This window comes from Oncorhynchus masou, chromosome 30, assembly GCF_036934945.1.
Source record: "Oncorhynchus masou masou isolate Uvic2021 chromosome 30, UVic_Omas_1.1, whole genome shotgun sequence".
NCBI lineage: Eukaryota > Metazoa > Chordata > Actinopteri > Salmoniformes > Salmonidae > Oncorhynchus > Oncorhynchus masou.
This window is the reverse complement of record NC_088241.1, coordinates 56,674,842-56,693,242: the sequence shown is the minus strand read 5'-3', so window position 1 is coordinate 56,693,242 and position 18,401 is coordinate 56,674,842. Positions and strand designations below refer to the sequence as shown.

At 44.6% G+C, this 18,401-nt stretch overlaps 2 protein-coding genes across 3 annotated transcripts in view; one reads left to right on the top strand and one right to left on the bottom strand.

Moving 5' to 3' along the window:
• Window positions 1-561: 561 nt before the first annotated feature.
• On the top strand, window positions 562-10,634 carry emc9 (ER membrane protein complex subunit 9). 2 transcript variants are annotated; one of them, XM_064949488.1, is made up of 7 exons: window positions 562-937; window positions 3,168-3,380; window positions 5,946-6,142; window positions 6,321-6,397; window positions 6,549-6,618; window positions 6,763-6,857; window positions 9,999-10,634. In XM_064949488.1, the coding sequence occupies exons 2-7, from the start codon at window positions 3,278-3,280 to the stop codon at window positions 10,177-10,179; spliced, it is 723 nt and encodes a 240-aa protein (XP_064805560.1). In that variant the 5' UTR covers window positions 562-937; window positions 3,168-3,277; the 3' UTR covers window positions 10,180-10,634. The 2 variants fall into 2 exon arrangements, with proteins under 2 accessions (XP_064805560.1, XP_064805561.1); XM_064949489.1 differs by lacking the exon at window positions 3,168-3,380 and having other exon boundaries at window positions 596-937.
• LOC135522853 (E3 ubiquitin-protein ligase RNF31-like) overlaps window positions 10,339-18,401 on the bottom strand; it is a 22,033-nt gene continuing 13,970 nt past the window's right edge. Inside the window, exons 25-33 of the mRNA XM_064949490.1 lie at window positions 17,565-17,591; window positions 16,878-17,000; window positions 16,562-16,742; window positions 14,426-14,577; window positions 14,266-14,350; window positions 14,035-14,088; window positions 12,305-12,700; window positions 12,078-12,193; window positions 10,339-11,697 (exon numbers count right to left, since the gene is read on the bottom strand). Of these exons, the coding sequence (XP_064805562.1) occupies window positions 11,566-11,697; window positions 12,078-12,193; window positions 12,305-12,700; window positions 14,035-14,088; window positions 14,266-14,350; window positions 14,426-14,577; window positions 16,562-16,742; window positions 16,878-17,000; window positions 17,565-17,591 (1,266 nt within the window). The 3' untranslated portion in view covers window positions 10,339-11,565. The remainder of the gene's footprint in view (window positions 11,698-12,077; window positions 12,194-12,304; window positions 12,701-14,034; window positions 14,089-14,265; window positions 14,351-14,425; window positions 14,578-16,561; window positions 16,743-16,877; window positions 17,001-17,564; window positions 17,592-18,401) is intronic.

Below are 18,401 nucleotides of genomic sequence, written 5' to 3'. Positions count from 1 at the left end.
CACCTCTATATCACCAGAGGAACAGAGGAGGAGTAGGATATGGGTATGGCTAAAAGCTATGAGAATTGGTCGTTTAGAACGTCCGGAGTAGAGAGTAAAAGGAGGTTTCTGGGGGCGATTAAAATAGCTTCAAGGTATAATGTACAGACAAAGGTATGGTAGGATGTGAATACAGTGGAGGTAAACCTAGGTATTGAGTGATGAGAGAAATATTGTCTCTAGAAACATCATTGACACCTGGTGATAATGTCATCGCATGTGTGGGTGGTGGAACTGAAAGGTTAGATAAGGTATAATGGGGCGGCAGGTTAGCCTAGTGGTAGCCTAATCCCCGAGCTGACAAGGTACAAATCTGTCGTTCTGCCCCTGAACAGGCAGTTAACCCACTGTTCCTAGGCCGTCATTGAAAATAAGAATCTGTTCTTAACTGACTTGCCTAGTTAAAGGTTAAAAAAATAATAATGAGCAGGGCTAGAGGCTCTACAGTTGTCTATATGAGTTCACAAGACGGCACAAACAGATGTGGCAGCAGGCTGTACTACAATTTACTATTTTGTACATTTTTCAAAACCATGTAAAAATGCATTATTGGGTTACAAGGTATGCCAAACAATGTCAACAAGGAGGAGACGCCTCACTGCTTGAACGAATGGGGTCTAGTAACAAATGATTGGCATAATACAGAGACGCCAGTAGACTTTGACAGTCACTTGCAACCAATCCCAAATGCAGATACTGTAGGTGGGCGGGCACTAAACAGGAAATTTGCTCAATCGATGAAGCTTCTGCTCCACAGTGCACATGTTTGTAAATTATCCATGTATTCAATATTTTGTTATCTTTATTAATATGCAATATTAGACAGTTGAGTTTGAATCCGGACGCTTGCTTTACTGGTCTTCTGAAATCTCATCCCAAGAAATAATATCCTTTGACGGTAAGTTGCCAGCTAGGTAGCCAAGTGTTAGCTATACTAGCTAGCTATCATAAAATGTTTTTTTTTTCTCCAATATCTATATAACGTTAGCTAGTATATACTTTCCCAGATCTATTTGAACTGCTATTGGCCATAACTAGCTACGTAGGCAGACCTTTTGACCATTGATGTTGGCAAGCTAGCTTGCTGAGTACTAACAACGACCGGCTGAAACCGAAGAGTATGAAGATGGGCTAGAACTGCTTCTCCAATAGAAATCCCCGACCACACTTGTGGGCGATGTCATGGCGACGTTGGCTAGATAAGCTCATGCGTGTATGTGCAGGCCGTCGAATCAAAGCCATTCCGATATGAAGTCGTTTTTTACTCAATTAAAATGTAATTGTCACTTTCACGAGGTTGGAGTATTAATATGTTCAACTATTTAATACATTGGCTCGAATCTAGATTGTGCGCTCAGATTTCGAGAAAATTAACTAAGGAATACTTTTTCACTTCTCAAACCTTTGCCCGGTCTGTTCAGCCTCGCGACCTTGCCCCTCTGGGTTGGTAGCAGTGTTGCCAACTCGTTTTCAGGGTAAATTGCTAGAGGCAGGTTGATTTGTTGCTAAATGACGTTACTCAAATTGACCGGCCATCTCGGCCAAAAATATGATTTGACATTTGTTCAGTTACAGACTCCCACTCGTTTCTGTACTTCTGGCCGTATAATTTTGATTGAAACATGTTAATTAATGTTGTAAGTTCTGTTCAAGATCAAACATTCGTCACCAACTATATTTATTGGGTTTGGCTCGTCGACTGACTGCTATTCGGCCAACAATGATTTGCAATTTGCTGAAATTGTTGCTGCCTGCTGCTAACGTCACTCACAACGCACTTTTACAGCCAGGCACGTGTGTTGTGACAGAGAAACGTTTTTGTGTCATTGAGATGGAAAATGCGTGCATTTTAGCGTTTGTCACTTTTCAGAAGTTGCTAAAAGTTCCAAATACATTTTTAAATTTAGCTACATTTGTTGCTCGGTGCTGTTTGAAAAAAAGTTACCAGGGTAGTCTGAAAAGTTGCTAAATCTTGCAACAAAATTGCTAAATTGGCATCACTAGTTCGCTAACGATTTAGAACGTTGGGAGCCGGCTCGCATATCAGAAGAGCCGAATCTATTTCTAAAAAGAAATACAAAATTAAGATATGAATAATCAAAAGATTTAAATGAATGGAATTAACTAATTCATAGAACGAAAAAAGATAAAATAATATAGGCCTAAATGCTCAAGAGCACACACATTCGTTCTGTCTGCTCAGACTAACAGCCTCACCTGTTGTTCCCGTCAATCAGACACGCAGTGTCAACCAATGATCCAAAGATGCGCGAGGGAGGGCCGAGCCAACTCAGTCACACACTTAGCAGCGGAGGAGAGAGGGGAAGTGGAGAAAATGAGTCGGAAACACAGTAGCATTTGGATACGTTTTAATAATGTAGACAATGTTAGAGCACTGTGTAGAATTTGCCAAAACAAAATCTCATATAAGGCCGGTTCTACGCACAACCTACACCGGCGTTTGCGAACTGTGCACCCAACTGTGAAGCTCGCTGTAGCGGAGCTGCGAGAAACTAGCGGGCCTGCTAGTGATAGTGGTGGAGCCAGCACCTCCTCAGCAACGCAGTCTTCTATGGACCAGTTTATGCCAAAGTCTATGTCTGTAGCAAAACAAGGCCAAATTGATATTGCATTGGCAAAAATGATTGCCAACGATTTCCAGGAATTTACGATGGAGGACTTTTTTTTGTTGAAATTATAGCAATAGCCTAAATCCAATGTACACAGGCTTCAGTACAGGAAAGAGTACAAAAAGCTACTGCAGTTTGCCTTACCAATGACTGCTGGACATCAAGGGTAACCACTTCTTACATGTCGGTTACATGTCACTTCATTGAACATTTTTCAGTGTCTAGCAGTCTTCTGGACTGCTTTGAGTTCAGCGACAGACACACTTCAGAGAACTTAGCAGAGGAACTGTTGAGAGTGGCCAGAGAATGGCAAGTAGATGGAAAAGTGGTCTGTTGTGTTAGCGACTATGAAGCTAACATAACCGAAGCCATGAAACTGTTTAAATGGACTCTTCGTCCATGTCTTATCCACACAATAAACCTGATTGTAAAAGATGCTCTGAAGGTCATGAAGCCCACTGTGGACAAAGTGAAAGCAGCTGTGGAATACTTCCACAGGAGCACAGTAGCTGCCTTGATGGGGATGCCTGAGCTGAGGCCTAAACAAGACCGCTCTACAAGGTGGAATTAAACATTTTATATGTTGAAGTGGTTTCTTGAGGCAAAGGATGTCGTCATCTCTACCCTGGCCATTGTCAATGCACCTGTTGATGCTCAGACCCAAGAGGAATGGGAGGTGGTGGAGGTCACTGTGGAGATCAGTGGAGAGAGGTACAGTAAGCTGTTATTACTACATATGTATATGAGCAGTAGATGAGAATGTCGTATCAGTAGACAAAACATGAACCTGAACTAATAAGTTACTGTTCTCTTCAGCTATGTGACAGCCTCAAAAATGATACTCTTGTGTCAGGGTCTGCAGCGAATCACAGCCAGCCGCCAGAGAGAAGAAAATGTAACCACAGGACATGTGAGAGTTGATGGACAGAAACCGCTGCACTTGAACCCAGGTTTAAGTTAGCCTTCAGTGATTCCAGAGAGATTGATGAGGCTCTTTAAAGAATAACCTCAGCAGTAGGGAGGGACAGCCCCATCAGTCAGCTGGCTCAGGCAACAGGAAGAAGAGGGATCAGATGGAGCAGAAGCACCAGCAGTAGTGCCACAAACGTCTGCTGTTTAGGTGTTGTTCGACGAGAGCGCAACTGGGGATGCAGCACGAAGGAATCTCAGCAGATGCCATAATGAAGGAGCCCCTCCTCCAAAGATCTGCAGATTCTCTGAGCTGGTGGAAGAACAAGGCCTCTGTCTACCCACGACTTGCTAAAGTCATGAAAGGGAGACTGCATAATGGCCACATTGTTCCCTCAGAGGGTCTTCTCAAAAACGGGACATAATTACTGAGAGAAGAAACCGCATCAGCCCCCTGAAAGTGAGGCAGCTTGCATTTCTGAATGCAAATTTCTCATAAAGCAAAATACGGTCAGCATTGCTGTGTGCTGCTGGTTATAACATGGCAATAAAGAAGAGAGAGAAGAGGGACCTGTTTTATGTGGGATGTTGCAGTTTTGCACATTGATATTTATTTTTCTTTTGATATGGTACAATATTCTATTATTATGTTGTTCAGATTGTATTCATTTTGAATTGTTACATTTATATGCAAAAAAGTTGCAAATGTTTAATAGCACTTTTTCATAACAAACCAATTAATTTTTAAATACATTCTGGTTAAGGTAGCATATGACTTCATTTAATAATTTAATTAATTGTTTTAACACCAATCATAGTCAAACTATCACAAACTGTTTGAATTTAAATACAAAACATATATTTTTTTAAAGAGCCGTTTGGGAGCCAAAAGAGCCGTCTCTTTTTTTTCTTTTTTTGAACGAGCCGACTAAATGAAAAGAGCCGGAATGCCCATCACTACTCTGTGGTGGTACTTCTTCAATGACGTATAACGGCGGTTGGCTTCCAATAAATGTTACCATCTAACCCTGCACTCACTAAAACCCACCACCATTACTCCACTATTTAAATACCCTACCATCTAACCCTGCACTCACTAAAACCCACCACCATTACTCCACTATTTAAATCCCCTACCATCTAACCCTGCACTCACTAAAACCCACCACCATTACTCCACTATTTAAATCTATCTAGTCCATCAGCCTGAAAGGACGGGACACCACCACTCAACACACCCTGTAACTCTTCTGATGTCAAGTCTCATACACCCACATACCTCTGTAGCTGTCACCAGAACCTCAACCTGCCTCTCTTGCACTGGACACTTCTGATTCCCAGCCCCATGGGCACCCCTACAATTATACAATTAACACAGACCACTACTTTCCCCAATGCTACACATTCCTTTGTCTCATGGCCTTAGGTACACTTGTCACTTCCTAGGAACCTCCCTCCTAGACACTGCTGCCAAAAGCCCATAAGCTTGACACTAATAACAACGTAATGTATTTCGGCACAAAAGCTTGTACAGGATAACTTACATATCCTAATCACTTTGTCGGCAAAGACTCAACATCAAAACTCAAAAGAACAAGGGAATCTTCCCCTTCAGTTGGTCAACTTTAACATTTACCGCTACCCAGTATTCACTCCTTTCACTGGCACCCTTTTCTCGAGAGCAAAACAATTAACATCTCTTGTCCCCATTCGTTTAACGCGGAGCTCCTGCTCCCTCCGACCAGCAGAAACACAAACAGTTATCACCAGACCACTTCTGATTACCCTCGCCGATTCCTTTACCCTCACCGATTCCACAGCACCCAACTGTTTTCACCCTCTCTGAAACCACAAATGGATCAGCCAAAAGGCAATGGTCCACTTAAAAAAAAAAAAAAAATCACTCCTACTGTCACAGACTCATCTTTATCCTGACCCTCAGAGAACCTCACCACACCGACCCCCTCTGATACTTCGCCCTCACTCACTTTCATTTCTCCTGCTGTCTTTGACCCAGCTTAACCTTTCTACTTCTTTAACAAGGGGGCGACAAGCTAGCTAGCTAGAGCAGTCAATCAATGTCCAAAACAATGGTTTGCTGTGTGGCTTTTGATTGAACTGCTTGGGCGTCCCTCCCTGGCTCTAACAATATTGGTTGGATGTATTAGTGCAGTTGAAAAGGTCCTTATTGTGTCATCCAGCAAGTTTGTAATGCAAGGATTTATTACTAAATCTTATTTATTCTGTCAGCCTTCATGTCATTACATCTTCTGTCATCAATTTGCTCAAATCAAGCCCTGACTAGTGTTTTTGGCCTGGTGTTTTGCTGCATTGTTCTCAGATCTGTGTATCATTTTCTGTCTACAGTCATGGGAGAGGTTGAGTTGTCCTGTCTCGCCTATGTGAAGATGTACCTGCACGCCTGTCTGTTTCCACGGTGCAGTGTCAATGGGCTGTTGTTGTCATCCAGCCCAGCAGGTGGCGCTGTGTGTGTGACAGACTGCGTTCCCTTGCTTCACACTCACCTACCATTGGCTCCCATCACCCAGCTGGCTCTCACACAGGTAACCACCTAATAACCTGTGGTCTTTGCTGTCCAACATACAGTATGTCAGAAATGATCAAACACAAGTAGCCTAACTACTCGTTCTTAACTGGCAGTGGTGCATGTACAGTGTGGATCAGTCTTTTGGCTTGTCATGTATTTATGTGCTGTAATGTATCATACCTTCTTTGCTTCAGGTGGATGTATGGTGTGCACAGACACAGCAGAGGATTGTAGGTTACTACCAAGCCAACGCCTGTGTGTCAGACAGCAGGTGTGTGTCCCACTGTGGTTCAGCTTCACTATTGACTCTAGATGTTAATTTCTCTATCATGTGGTTTCAGCGGCCTGTTAGCCTGCTTATCACATGCTAATCACCTGTGTTAAACAATAACCGCTCCTTCTCTCTCCCCTTCGCTGGGCAGCCCTACGCCATGTGCGTTGAAGATTGCAGACAAGATCGCAGAGCAGTGTAACAATGCAGTTTTGTTAATGGTAGGCATCCACTGTGGTTTTATTGTCTGTAATTCCTTATTGTGCGTGTGTGTGTCCAAGCTCACAATGCAGCAGCTTTTTGGTAAATCTTTCTGATGTGTCTGCATCCCCTTCTCTCTAACTGTGACCTGTGTGGCTTGTCAGATTGATGGTGGAAAGATGTCTCCTGACTACAGGGTGCCTCCCATCATGATGTATGAGCGAAAAGATACCCGCTGGACCCTCAAAGACAAACACACGTAAGATCTGGACATCTCTGCTATCCTTCTTTCAAGATAGTTAATTACCATTTGCTTTTCTGTTGATAGCACACCTCTATCAAGTACATTCACAGTAGCTGTGGCTGTAGCAGCTGTGTAGGACTACATTGTATTTTTAAGAGGAAGCTCGGGAGAGGGGGTTTCTTAAGAGTTTGTGCGCAATCTCTAATATTAAGGAAGTCTGTTCGCCTGAGTTAGAATACCTCATGATAAGCTGTAGACCATACATTTTACCAAGAGAGTTTATCTATATTATTCGTAGCCATCTATTTAGCACCACAAAACTGATGCTGGCACTAAGACCGCCCTCAACGAGCTGTATAGGGCCAGAAGTAAATAAGAAAATGCTCACCCAGAGGCGTTGCTCCAAGTGGCTGGTGACTGATGCAGGAAAACTTACATCCGTTTTACCTAATTTCTACCAGCATGTCACCTGTGCAACTAGAGGCAAAAAAAACAACTCTCGATCACCTTTACTCCACACACAGAGATGCATACAAAGCTCTCCCTTGTCCTCCATTTGACAAATCTGACTATAACTCTATCCTCCTGATTCTTGATTACAAGCAAAGACTCAAACAGGAAGCACCAGTGACTTGCTCAATAAGTGGTCCGATGTGGTCCGATGAAGGGGATGTTCAGTTACAGATTGTTCCGGGATTCATCCGATGGCACTGAGGAGTTCACCAGATCAGCCATCGGCTTCATTAATAAGTGCATCAACGATGTCGTCCCCACAATTACCGTACGTACATATCCCAACCAGAAGCCATGGATGACAGACAACGTCCTCATTGAGCTAAAGGCTAGAGCTGCCGCTTTCAAGGTGCGGGAGACTAATCCGGATGTTTATAAGAAATCCTGCTACGCCCTCTGAGAAACCATCAAACAGGCAAAGCGTCAATACAAGACCAAGATCGAATCCTACTACACCGGCTCTAATGCTCGTCAGATGTGGCAGTGCTTGCAAACTATCATGGATTACAAAGAGAACCCCAGCCGCGAGCTGTCCAGTGTCATGAGCCTACCAGATGAGCTAAATACTTTCTATGCTCGCTTCGAGGCTAGCAACATTGGACCATGCATGAGAGCACCAGCTGTTCCGGACGACTGTGTGATCACGCTCTCCGTTGCCGATGTGAGAAAGAACTTTAAACAAGTTATCTTCTCACGTCACCCCGCTCCTCCGCTCTCTCCACTGGCTTCCAGTTGAAGCTCGCATCCGCTACAAGACCATGGTGCTTGCCTACGGAGCTGTGAGGGGAACGGCACCGCAGTACCTCCAGGCTCTGATCAGGCCCTACACCCAAGCAAGGGCACTGCGTTCATCCACCTCTGGCCTGCTCGCCTCCCTACCATTGAGGAAGCACAGTTCCCGCTCAGCCCAGTCAAAACTGTTCGCTGCTCTGGCCCCCCAATGGTGGAACAAACTCCCTCACGACGCCAGGACAGCGGAGTCAATCACCACCTTCCGGAGACACCTGAAACCCCACCTCTTCAAGGAATACCTAGGATAGGATAAGTAATCCTTCTCACCACCACCCCCCCCTTTAATGATTTAGATGCACTATTGTAAAGTGGCTGTTCCACTGGATGTCAGAAGGTGAATTCACCAATTTGTAAGTCGCTCTGGATAAGAGCGTCTGCTAAATGACTTAAATGTAAATGTAAATGTTAACATTCTCAAGGCCGCAGGACCAAATGAATTACCAGGATGCGTCCTCAGAGCATGTGCTGACCAGCTGACCAGTCTTCACTGATATTTTCAACCTTTCCCTGACCCAGTCTGTAATACCTACATGTTTCAAGCAGACCACCATAGTCCCTGTGCCCAAGAATGCAAAAGTTGGACTCCCATCTGTAGAGATGAAATGCTTTGAAAGGCTGGTCGTGGCTCACATCAACACCATCATCCCAGACACCCTGGACCCACTCCAATTCACATACCGCCCCAACAGATCCACAAATGATGCAATCTCTACTGCACTCCACACTGCCCCCTCCCACCTGGACAAAAGGAACACTTACGTGAGAATGCTCAGTGTTCAACACCATAGTGCCCTCCAAGCTCATCACTAAACTAAGGACCCTGGGATTAAACACCTCCCTCTGCAACTGGATCCTGGACTTCCTAACGGGACGCCCTCAGGTAGTGAGGGTAGGTAACAACACATCCGCCACAGGGGAGCGTGCTTGGTCTGCGTGGCCACGAGCGTCTCCAACACCATCAATACGCTTGCAGAGGACACGACGGTGGTAGGCCTTCAAGTTCCTCTGTGTCCACATCACTAAGGAATAATCATGGTCCACACACACCAAAACAGTCATGAAGAGGGCAACGACAACACCTCTTCCCCCTCAGGAGGATGAAAAGATCTGCAAAAGGTTCTACAGCTGCACCATTGAGAGCATCTTGACTGGCTGCACCACCACTTGTTTATGGCAACTGCTTGGCATCTGACCACAAGGCTCTACAGAGGGTAGTGCACATGGCCCAGTATATCACTGGGGCCGAGCTCCCTGCCACCCAGGAACTCTATACCAGGTGGTGTCAGAGGAAGGCCCTGAAAATTGTCGAAGACTCCAGCCATCCAAGTCATAGACTGTTCTCTGCTACCACACGGCAAGCGGTACCGATGCACCAAGTCTGGAACCAACAGGACCCTGAACAGCTTCTACCCCCCCCAAGCCATAAGACTGCTAAATAATTAACCCGGGTAGCTATTTGTTAACTAACTATCGGCATTGACCCTTTTTGTCTCGATTCATCACATATGCTGCTTTTACTGTTTATTATCTATCCTGTTACCTAGTCACTTTATCCCTACCTATATATACACATATCTACCTCAGTTAACTCGTACCCCGGGGAAATCGACTCGGTACTGGTACAATGTGTATATAGTCAAGTTATCGTTACTTATTGTCTATTTATTCCTCGTAATTATTTTTCTATTAATTCTCTTTTGTCTCACTGCATTGTTGGGAAGGGCCCGTTGTCATTTCACTGTTAGTCTACACCTGCTGTTTACGAAGCATGTGACAAATACAATTATTTGTTAGAAAAATATACATTTATTTGAAGTATACATTCATTAAAGATACCTTTTCTTTCCCCAGGATAATGCTGCGGCAGTGGGAGGAGACTCGGGACATAGCCAGTCAGCTGCTGGACTCTGGAGATCACTCGTTATTAGTTGATTTTGACAGCCATTTGGACGACATCACTAGGGACTGGACAAATCAGAAACTGAATGCCAAAATAGCAGAGCTTGCCTCACCAGCCAATGGTAATGTTTGAAATAAGCTTGTAGATAACTAACTTTTGATAACATCTTTCAAATTTAAATAGTTGGAATTATATACAGTATGTCTTAAACCTGCTGAAACTACACATATTTAGTTAAGAATCTTATTTTTATTATTACCATCTAACAGCCAAATAAGCACATCCACGATATTTTCAAAATATGAAATAGATTTAATACGGTCAGGCAGAACACTGACAACACAAGACATGCATAAATAACTGAAATATTGACAGATCTGTGCAGTCTTCCACCTAACAACATTCTCAGTCCAGAGTGTGCCTTGTGTCAAACCCAGCAGCCATGTTGTTAACCCACTTACAATCATGAACTATGAGCACGGCTTTGTTAAATGGCTGCCAATGGCATCACAACATTACGTACATCCTGACCCACTGCTTTCAGAGTGTGTAAGCTTATCAACTCATTAAACTACATCTACAAACTATTTAAAGTATTCATGTGATATTGTGTTCATATAAACATCGGTTCATAAGAGAAAGGAGCCCCCCCCTGGATTCATTTCTATATGACGAAGAGATAAAGTACACAATATTGTTTTTTCTCAATATAAATGTGCTGAACAAGCATTACCACTTTCAGAAACCAAAACCTCAGACAGACAAGTTGGTTTCCTGCCTCGAACAGTTGACATGGTGATGATCAAATAACTGAACTTTGGCCCTACTATGGCTTTCTGAGCCTGTTTTGGCAGAATCTCATACAACAGCTTTGTCAACAGTTACGCTATCACAGACTATGTGAACAACACGAGGAGGATCCTGAAAGGTATCTGAAGCAGTACCACAGTCAGCATTCATAAAGACAGCAATAAGGAGTAAAAGTCTCTGACTCCCTATAAAAAGGCCCAATTGTGATATGTTTTTCCACTAATTGGTCTTTTGACCAATCACATCTCTTTTTCATAGCTGATCTGATTGGTCAGTAGAAAAAGATCAGAATTGGGCTGCCTATGTAAACACAGCCAAAGTGAGTTGAATATCATTTGGACCAATAGTATAACATCAGGTGATTGGGTTGGTAAAGGGCAATCCTGAAGGCTAAACCAAAGTGATGTCTCCATTCCATGTAGTGCTATTCAGTCGAGTGGTTCATGTCTGAGAAGGCTTGGGACTCCGTTAAATCCGTATCATGGATGTTCAGTGCGATTGAAATGTAAAACTAATTTCCGACTGAGCCGACTTGTGCAGCGTTCACCGTGAATGCAGTCTCCGCAAACGCAGGAACATTGCCTTTAAATTGCGCTATTGCGCTGAATTTCCGCGACACGGATTGAATTGAGCCCTTGGTATCAGATCAGATAGTGCTTCAATATTTTCTCTCTCTTAATTTATACGAGATGTCCTGTGATCAGATGCTCAGGGGTAAGGCACTGGAACCAGGTTGATGGTGACATCTCCTGATTGGCTGGCTATGTCGCGGAGGTAGGTCATTGACTCCCGGAAGTCTTCAGCTTCTTTGACCTGCTGCTGAGCCCAGGGTAGGGTTATCTGGAGAAGGAAGGGGTGCGTGGTTCAGTCCCTCTTTAATTCACAGTGAAACGTGTAGTTATCCTGTACTTACATAAACCTTAGTTGAAAGGCAGGGATCATCAACTAGATCCAATAATTTCAAACCTTGCTTACATTTGTATACGATCACATATCTCTTTATTATGTGTGGGAATATTTTTGGAACAGACGTCCCAAATTAAAATCACTTGGAGCTGATTTGCTGGTGTTTTTACAGTGTTTTATGTCCAACAGACAATTTGGGGGGCCGCCAGTTGGGAAACCCTGTTCTAAGGTATGCATTTACTGCACCTTTTGGTTACATTTGAACAGGTGTTACAGTTGTTTATTAGTAAGTGAGGAAAAGCTTTCAGCTGTACCTGTGTGATGATGAGTTTGCTGGATGGGTCCTCTGTGGCACTGAACTCCTCTCCGAAACACAAGGTGATGCCACACTGAGGAGGGTCTCCCCCGTAACTGCGGAAGTGGTCCAGCTCTAAGGAAACAGTCAGTAAATACACACTGACTGCTGAAATATCCAATAAGGGGCCAACAAAGAAGTGGGTTATCCTCACCAAGAGAGCGTGAGCAGCACCATGTCACTCACCCATTTTGAAAGCCTCTCTGTCAAAGAGCAGCACGGGCTCCACAGCACGGTTCATCTTGTGGGGTCCCGTCGTGGTTGAATGTGGCCCTGTCCAGAACACCCGGCCCTGGCAGTAGCGCTTAGCATAGATCCCTGCCCCCGTGGAGGTCAGGATCACCCCTTTCTCCATGAAGGGCAACAGTGTGGAGAGGGCCTGGAGCTGAGGCCCGATGCCAGGGCAGGAGGTCAGGGTGGAGGGGTACTCTGGGAGGGGGATGCGTGGGAACCCACCCATCATCAGGGTGGGTGGAACAGGTGATGAGGGCAGGTAGGCGATTCGGACATCGCTGCCTATGACCTCACGTTTAAGCACCTCCTGTCCTATGTATTTCACTAAGACATGGAACGAGTCCCGTGCTGGAGTGAGAGAGAGAGAGAGAGAGAGAGAGAGAGATGAGTGAATGAGAGACCGAGCAGGAATAGTTCATGTAGTATGGGCCCGATTCCAGTTTAGGAAATTCCACCTTTCCTACGCACTTCTCAATAGTTGCTATTCAGACTTCCCTCACGAAGGTGCGTAACAGGCTTTGCAGGCGGGCGCGTTCTTAACAAATGTAATTCAACAGCTGAAAACCCTCCCACTTGCTGGCCAACAGATTATTTAATGGAGTTTAAATTAAATAGGGTCTACAGTACATTTAACTTAAGCCATCCCTTTAAATACGGTGTACCTTTTTAGTTAGAATTTTGTTGACAGACTCACTAGAATATTTTGAGAGAACACGTTCAGAATATTAGGGATCAATGAAAGAAAGCCATCCAGATATATGCTTATTCGTCTCCGTTTCAGTACAAATTGGTAGATAAAAAAATTACTCTGATCTTGTAGATTATTTAGGGTTAGGAAACTACAGTATATCTAAAACAAGTGTAATTTATATTTACAATTCTCTTGTCCAAACGGATTACTCATTTACCTAGCATTTATAAAGTTGTAAATTACAATATATGAAGAATTGGTGTTATTTCTATCTGAAAAAATAAAGTAGATGTTTTTCCACTTGATACCAGTAGGTTCGCTAGATGTTATTCATGGTTTCCTCGCTCCTAAAGGTGGTGGAATTATGAGGGAATTAAGTCGAGGTCAGAACAAGGCGTATCAGGCCTCCTTAGTGGCTCAGTGGTCTAAGACACTGCATCGCTCTGCCACTAGAGATCCTGGTTCGAGTCCAGGTTCTGTTGCAGCTGGCCGCGACCGGGAGACCAATGGGGCGGCGCACAATTGGCCCAGTGTCGTCTGGGTTAGGGGAGGCAGGGCTGGCAGGGATGTCCATGTCCCATCACCGCTCCTGTGGCGGTGCAGTCACACACTGGCATGGTCGCCAGGTGTATGGTGTTTCCTCCGATACTTTGGTGCGGCTGGCTTCCGGGTTAAGCGGGCATTGTGTCATGAAGCAGTGCGACTTGGGTTGTGTTTCAGAGGACGCACAGCTCTCGACCTTCGCCTCTCCCGAGTATGTACGGGAGTTACAGCGATGGGACAATTAGATGACACGAAATTGGGGCAGCATTTTTTTTATACACACCTACATTTATTCAATCTCCATGCTTAAGTTTAAGGTCAAAATACGAGTAGAGAGAAAAGTGCATAAAAATGGAAATGCATTCCATTTACGTGCACTTAACTCAGATCAGAATCGGCCCCCATGTGATTGAGAAGCTGATTTGACTTCCTTTCTGCATAGCATTACCTCCAGGGGGAGGGACGGTCTCAATCGTGACGTTCACCTGGAGCTCATCGACCGCTAGAGGAAGACAACAGAATATCAACAGCATGTCAATCAACCACATGCTATTGGAGAACTCCCAAGAGTGGAGAAACAGTGGCTGAGAGATCCAACATAAATTAACACAGAGATTCAGTGTTTGACAGACATTTGGAGGACAGACATGACATTGAGTTAGTAAGACATAAGACTTACTCCCATCGCTCTTCAGGATGACCAAGGGCTGATCGAACTGGTCTTGTTGGATGGTAAGAACACTTTCATCAATCTCCTGAACAGACTGATAAAAACACACACAAATTGACATCCCAAATGTTTCTAGAACTTGTTTCTGTCTTCAAAATGCCAGACCTACCATGGTGATTGGGGCGGTGATGATCTCCTCTTTCATCTGTTTGACCACAACCTCCTCCTTCACCTCCTCCTCCTCCTCGCTATCTGAATCGCTGCTCCTTCTCTTCCTCCCTCCTGCTCTGGCTCGGCCCCTTATTTTAACATTCCCCAACACTGAAGGGAAAAGGCACCATATGTTAGCAATTGGTTTACTGCAATTTAGCCTGCTTTGAAGTTGTCTCAACAGCTACAAACTATGTGGAGTTATTGCTGCTCTGATAAAATTTGCACCGCTGACCCCTGTATGACTATGTCCCTCTGGACTGACTGAGGGAACTATAGTAGAGTACAGTCGTGGCCAAAAGTTTGGAGAATGACACAAATATTAATTTTCACAAAGTCTGCTGCCTCAGTGTCTTTAGATATTTTTGTCAGATGTTACTGTGGAATACTGCAGTATAATTATAAGCATTTCTAAAGCGTCAAAGGCTTTTATTGACAATTACATGAAGTTGATGCAAAAAGTCAATATGTGTAGTTTTGACCCTTCTTTTTCAAGACCTCTGCAATCCTCCCTGGCAGGCTGTCAATTAACTTCTGGGCCACATCCTGACTGATGGCAGCACATTCTTGCATAATCAATGCTTGGAGTTTGTCAGAATTTGTGGGTTTTGTTTGTCCACCCGCCTCTTGAGGATTGACCACAAGTTCTCAATGGGATTAAGGTCTGGGGAGTTTCCTGGCCATGGACCCAAAATATCAATGTTTTGTTCCCCGAGCCACTTAGTTATCACTTTTGCCTTATTGCAAGGTGCTCCATCATGCTGGAAAAGGCATTGTTCGTCACCAAACTGTTCCTGGATGGTTGGGAGAAGTTGCTCTCTGAGAATGTGTTGGTACCATTGTTTATTCATGGCTGTGTTTTTAGGCAAAACTGTGAGTGAGCCCACTCCCTTGACTGAGAAGCAACCCCACACATGAATGTTCTCAGGATGCTTTACTGTTGGCATGACACAGGACTGATGGTAGTGCTCACCTTGTCTTCTCCAGACAAGCTTTTTTCCGGATGCCCCAAACAATCAAAAAGGGGATTCATCAGAGAAAATGACCCTACCCCAGTCCTCAGCAGTCCAATCCCTGTACCTTTTGCAGAATATCAGTCTGTCCCTGATGTTTTTCCTGGAGAGAAGTGGCTTCTTTGCTGCCCTTCTTGACACCAGGCCATCCTCCAAAAGTCTTCGCCTCACTGTGCGTGCAGATGCACTCACACCTGTCTGCTGCCATTCCTGAGCAAGCTCTGTACTGGTGGTGCCCCAATCCCACCAGCTGAATCAACTTTAGGAGACGGTCCTGGGTCTTGCTGGACTTTCTTCGGCGCCTTGAAGCCTTCTTCACAACAATTGAACCGCTCTCCTTGAAGTTCTTGATGATCTGATAAATGGTTGATTTAGGTACAATCTTACTGGCAGCCTGTGAAGCCCTTTTTGTGCAAAGCAATAATGACTGCACTTGTTTCCTTGCAGGTAACCATGGTTGACAGAGGAAGAACAATGATTTCAAGCACCACCCTCCTTTTTGAAGCTTCCAGTCTATTATTCGAACTCAATCAGCATGACAGAGTGATCTCCAGCCTTGTCCTCATCAACACTCACACCTGTGTTAACAAGAGAATCACTGACATGATGTCAGCTGGTCATTTTGTGGCAGGGCTGAAATGCAGTGGAAATGTTTTTTGGGACTCAGTTCATTTGCATGGCAAAGAGAGACTTTGCAATTAAGTGCAATTCATCTGATCACGCTTCATAACATTCTGGAGTACATGCAAATTGCCATCATACAAACTGAGGCAGCAGACTTTGTGAAAATGTATATTTGTGTCATTCTCAACTTTTGGCCACAACTGTAGAGTGCTGAATGCATGTGGTCATGGAGTTAGCCAGTATTAACAATCTAAATCTTCTCAATCTCGAGTGTAACTTCCTCAAACCTAAAGAATGTACATTGCTACACCCGGTCTGTTCCCAGATAGTGGATATGAGGATGTGGTTATACTGTAGATTCCTACACAAGATCAAAAGATAATGGCTGGAACATTGTAAAAGAGGGGTAGAAATAAACATTGCATAACTAACTCAGTGTGTGTTTGTGTGTCTCTCACCTTGTTCATTCATCGGTACAAGGCAGTAAACTTTGTATGGTTCGGAGATGTCTAGCTGGGACCTCTCGGGGACCTCTTTGAACTCCGGGCTCTTATTGAGAGCACAGCGCAGCCGGGTCTTCCAGGAGGCAGGGTCCACACGACCCCCATCGGACATCTTCCCCTTAAACACCGCCCATGCCTATGGATGAGGCATTTAGACTCACAGCTCAGGAAATAATGCCTACTGTATGTTTTAATAGATTATAAATAACAAGGGGCTACTGTAAAATGACGACTTAACGAACTAGGGATAGTACTAATAAAGTGTCAGGACCTTGAAGATGGCACCATCCTCTTCACTGCGGAAGTCCTGTTTCCCGGCGTGTTTCCAGGGGATACGAAACATGGTCTTGGCGTCATCGTCCCATATCAGGCCAGGGTACTTCCCACTGCTGACCTGCACAAGACACGGTGGGGGTGAGACCAGGACAACACTCACTCAACCCATGTCCCAGACAGACAGTACACTAACTGTGGTGGCAGATAGCCTAGCGGTTAAGAATGTTGGCCCTATAACTGGTTTGAATCCCTGAGCCGACTAAAAAATAAAGAGAAAGGCAGTTAACCCTATTTCTCTGGAGAAGAGCATCAGTTAAATGACTCAAATATACAGGTCACTGGGCCTCCCGGGTGGCGCAGTGGTTAAGGGCGCTGTACTTCAGCGCCAGCTGTGCCATGAGAGACTCTGGGTTCGCGCCCAGGCTCTGCTCTGTCGTAAACGGCCGCGACCGTGGGGCGACGCACAATTGGCCTAGCGTTGTCTGGGTTAGGGAGGGCTTGGTCGGTAGGGATATCCTTGTCTCATCGCGCACCAGCGACTCCTGTGGCGGGACGTGCGCAGTGCGCGCTAACCAAGGTTGCCAGGTACACGGTGTTTCCTCCGGGCTGGCTTCGGGGTTGGATGCGCGCTGTGTTAAGAAGCAGTGCGGCTGGTTGGGTTGTGTATCGGAGGACGCATGACTTTCAACCTTCGTCTCTCCCGAGACCGTACGGGTGTTGTAGCATGAGACAAGATAGTAGCTACTACAAAAATTGGATACCACGAAATTGGGGAGAAAAAGGGGTAAAAATTACAAAAAATATAAATATATATACAGGTCACTATGGTGTACCAGCTCAGACACATCCACTACAAACAGCGGTTGGTGCACACACATTAATTTGCTCAAAAGGAACTATTGAACAAATCATCCTCAAACACTCACCTGGTCTACCATCCAGGAGCGTAGTCTGCGGGTTGAGCGAATTCTCCCAGATGCCATAGCTGTGAAAACAGTATAACTTTATTTCCATCTAGTCTGGCAAAAAATATATATATAATTGTGTCATACAAACTATACACATAGTATTAGGCCTACCTCAGTGGAGGCTGCTGAGGGGAGGACGGCTCATAATAATGGCTGGAACAGAGCTAATGGAATGGCATTAACCCATGTGTTCGATATCATTCCAGCCATTACCACGAGCCCGTCTTCCCCAATTAAGGTGCCACCAACCTCCTGCTGCCTACATAGGCTGATACAAACAAACTCAATATAATACAGTAAGAGCAGCGCTAGCAAGATAACGAATATTGTGAGTACATGACTGATTATGTATGCGTGACGTGTGTGTGTAGTTCAGCTGAGGACATTCACACTGGCAGACTGCTATGTATGTTTGCAAAATAGCTACTTAAAGGCGCAGTAGTAAAGGCTAGGTTCTCATTGAATGCATATGAGAAGCGGTAGATCCGGTAGAGCCATTTCTATGCTTCCAGTTGCGTTTTTTTGCTCTTTTTACTTTCGGCTTTTTACAT

Bases quoted from the DNA above. Each gene is read 5' to 3' on its own strand.
- emc9 (XM_064949488.1), top strand. From the start codon at position 3,278: ATGTCGTCATCTCTACCCTGGCCATTGTCAATGCACCTGTTGATGCTC. The intron at 3,381-5,945 runs GTACAGTAAGCT...TTCTGTCTACAG, and splicing joins GTGGAGATCAGTGGAGAGAG to TCATGGGAGAGGTTGAGTTG. The intron at 6,143-6,320 runs GTAACCACCTAA...TCTTTGCTTCAG, and splicing joins CCCAGCTGGCTCTCACACAG to GTGGATGTATGGTGTGCACA.